At 34.6% G+C, this 3,271-nt stretch overlaps 1 protein-coding gene across 1 annotated transcript in view; it reads right to left on the bottom strand.

The window, feature by feature from the left end:
* The window catches only part of LOC105313143 (cytoplasmic dynein 1 heavy chain 1-like), a 40,509-nt gene extending 39,866 nt beyond the window's left edge, over positions 1-643 (bottom strand). Inside the window, exons 1-2 of the mRNA XM_011406328.2 lie at positions 349-643; positions 15-196 (exon numbers count right to left, since the gene is read on the bottom strand). Of these exons, the coding sequence (XP_011404630.2) occupies positions 15-196; positions 349-643 (477 nt within the window). The remainder of the gene's footprint in view (positions 1-14; positions 197-348) is intronic.
* Positions 644-3,271: the final 2,628 nt, after the last annotated feature.

Genomic DNA, 3,271 nt, shown 5'->3' with positions numbered 1-3,271 from the left:
ATGTTAGAGACAACTGCAAAGTAAAGCTTAGGCTTGAGCATGATGACAGCTTGACTACCAACGTGGACATCTTTTTCAACAACTAGAAGACCATTATCCTTGTAAACACCAACATCAAACATGCGTCCACTCCATGTACAAGGTGGAAGATTCTTGACAACAATAGATCCATTTGGATTGGCTTGAGTATTGGCAACTAAATGAAGAGAACAGAGAAAAAAGGGAAAATGACTCATGTCAGTACCAGAGTGCCGGGGAGCATCAAGTGATCATCAGAAACTACATGTATATATATACTTGTCAGGCAGTCAGATCAATATCTTTGACCATGCAAAGGAAAAAATGTACCTTTTCTTAAGCTTGGTGTGGTAGTAATGGTATCATGAGAGAGTTCCCAAGTTGATCCTAATTCTGCAGGAAACGGTCCAGCCTTATGCAATCCTGTGCTAGTAGTGTATACAACACCAACACCTAAGGAAACAGGATAGACAAAGTCGACTTGGCTCTGTGCCCTAAGGATTTTCCAAGCAGAATAGTACACCTTTGGAGTGTTGACATTGAAGTTCTTTGTGAACACAACAACTGCAAAATCGGTGTTACCAGTGGCATTAACGTAAGAAACTTTTATATTTGAAGTAGCCATGGCTGCTTACTAGGTCCAACTTCTTTTCTTTCTTATAGCGAAAAAAGAAAATAATGCTTGTAATAATGTGGAGAAGAGGTGAAGCCCTTTTATACCCTACAAATCAGACAACCGTGACCATGAGTGCATGACTTCACTTCTACATGTACCGTAATTTTCCTTTTTTCGTCGATGTGGAAATATTTTCGTATGGAATAGCTAACTAACTAGTAATAATAGTTAATTGAGTAATAATAATAATAATAGTTAACTAACTATTAATAACTTGTAATTAGTGAACTGACAAAATCTTTGAATAAATGGAATTTAAGGTGGGAATAAATTACAATAGGTAATTTTTTTGAGAATAATGAACATTGTTTACAAGAATAGAATAATGACTGATTTTTGAGAATAATAGCCTCAGCCCTAGCTATAGATCTGGAAGTTACATCTGCACATGCGCATTAAAGTTATAAATTAAAATTAGGTTTATTAATAATTCATTATATTAAGTTCAAGTTAAAACAAGACACAAACAGAAAAAAAGAAGACAATTTTATTTTATACATATATATATATATATAACAATCACAACAAAACCAATGTTTGGCTTTTGGAGGATATTTTTAACTTAAGCATTTAAAATGAAACCAGTTCAAACAGCAAACATACACAACTAATGACTGATTGTCATCATCAATCATACATGTACATCTTTCACAATAGTACACAGCGTTCCTCTGAATTGTGTCTGCAACATTCTCAATCGCCATCCATGCATCTTTGGTACAATATTTTCTACAGCTCTCTTAACACATGTTTTCATCTAAGCAAGAAGCTGCCACTTTTTCAGGCCTAATTTCAAGCTCCTCTTCCTGTACTATTCTGTCACCATTTACAGCTTCATTGGCTACAACAGCATCAACAAACCATGTATGAAAAAGAAAAAAATTATTTGTATATCTGGCAATTAATTAAAGAAACTACACTGAATGAACTGTTAATGATGGGCATACTATACTTTGGTTATGTGTAATAGCCCCACCCTTTAACCCATATGCATACCGTATAGCCGCTTAATTTCGAGGGTACAACTTTCTCTATTTTCGTGGATTTTTTGTATTTGCGAAAGTTAATTCCGTAAAATTATCCGTATTGCCCATAAACACGTGTGCTTTAAAACAAGAACCGCAAAAGTTAATTCGCAAAAAAAGACTTGTGGCCTAGCTGATTCGCGAAAGTTTATTGCCTCGAAACTTTGTGGCTATACGGTATACACCTCAATTATAGACAAAGGCATAGAACTCAGAGTCCATGATAGCCCAGTCATGTATAATTGTTAATGTTAATTCTTGCCTCTTGGTTTGTTTCTAATTTCTTTCCACTATTAATTGGTGCAGTCTCCATATTTTTATACTAACAAGAGGCAGTTTCGATGCTATTGTCATCTTTACACATTTTTCAAAGGACTCCATTACTATACACAATATTGAGAGCGTAAAATACAATCAATAATAATTATACCTTGGGGAGGTCTGGGTAATTACGTTTACTTAAAATTGTCTTGGAAACTTTCAAAACATGTCCTAGAGTATTTGTATCAATAGCAGCTGTAAAATGATTAAAAAAACAATTAAACGAGGCACCTATGGTGCGTGGCCTTGCTGCAATATCTGTTTGATTATCAACATTAAAAGAACTTTGACACATGAAGAGAGTCTTTTACATCATCAACTAACTGCAATTATGGCAGCAAATAGGTCATGTGAGAAAGAAGCTTAACTTTTTCCCTCGACTACTTCTTGCCCATGCTAATCACTGGTGAGGCCAATGACATTTCAACCTCATCTAAACTAATGATGTTGAAAAACTAATAATTACAATAGCTACAGAAACAGTTGCAAAGCCTGGCATTACAATAGCTAGTTTTATTTTAGATAACTATAACTAAAACCAAGACGAGGTGAAGAGTTCATTCAGTTTGCATTATACTATAGTATAATGAGAACAAAGTGTCTTTGGTATGAATGAATGGTTGAAAAATATTATATAATACAATATGAAACACATAGATAATAGCACTATAAAGTTTTAGGTTCAGCACTAAATATGAATGTTTGCGTCAGTTTCTCTTGAGTAAGAGTCACTTTGACACCATCTGGAAACTGATTGAGGTCAACTTCTTGTAACTCGGTTATTTGTGCCGTTGCTCCAGTATGTTTTGTATTTTCAATTAGTTCAGAAAATACAGTGGGATATATTATATTTCCAGGTGGACTTTCATGGACTACAACCGCAAAATACAGCTTGTTAGGAACACAGATTTCAGCATAAGTACCAACACCGACTGATGGCTCTATTATAAAGGGACGATCATCTTTATACAAGCCAATATCAACTACTCTCCCTGGCCCAAAATTTGGCCTCTTATTAAGAATAGCATATGTACCATCTGATCTTATAGGGACAGAATCTAAATAAAAAGGTAATGGCATTATAAAAATTCACACTACATGTCAGTATATCTTACCATTAATCTTTAATGTTTCAGTGTCTGCTATGTAGTCCCATGTTGTACCAGGAGCTGCTGCTTCTTCAGATTTTAAAACAGAAACAGTTTTACTTGAGCCAGAGTAATAATGAACT

The sequence above is a fragment of the Amphimedon queenslandica genome, unplaced genomic scaffold, assembly GCF_000090795.2.
Source record: "Amphimedon queenslandica unplaced genomic scaffold, v1.1 AMPQUscaffold_13349, whole genome shotgun sequence".
NCBI classification, from domain to species: domain Eukaryota; kingdom Metazoa; phylum Porifera; class Demospongiae; order Haplosclerida; family Niphatidae; genus Amphimedon; species Amphimedon queenslandica.
The sequence above is the reverse complement of the archived record's forward strand: the minus strand, read 5'-3'. Positions and strand labels throughout refer to the sequence as shown.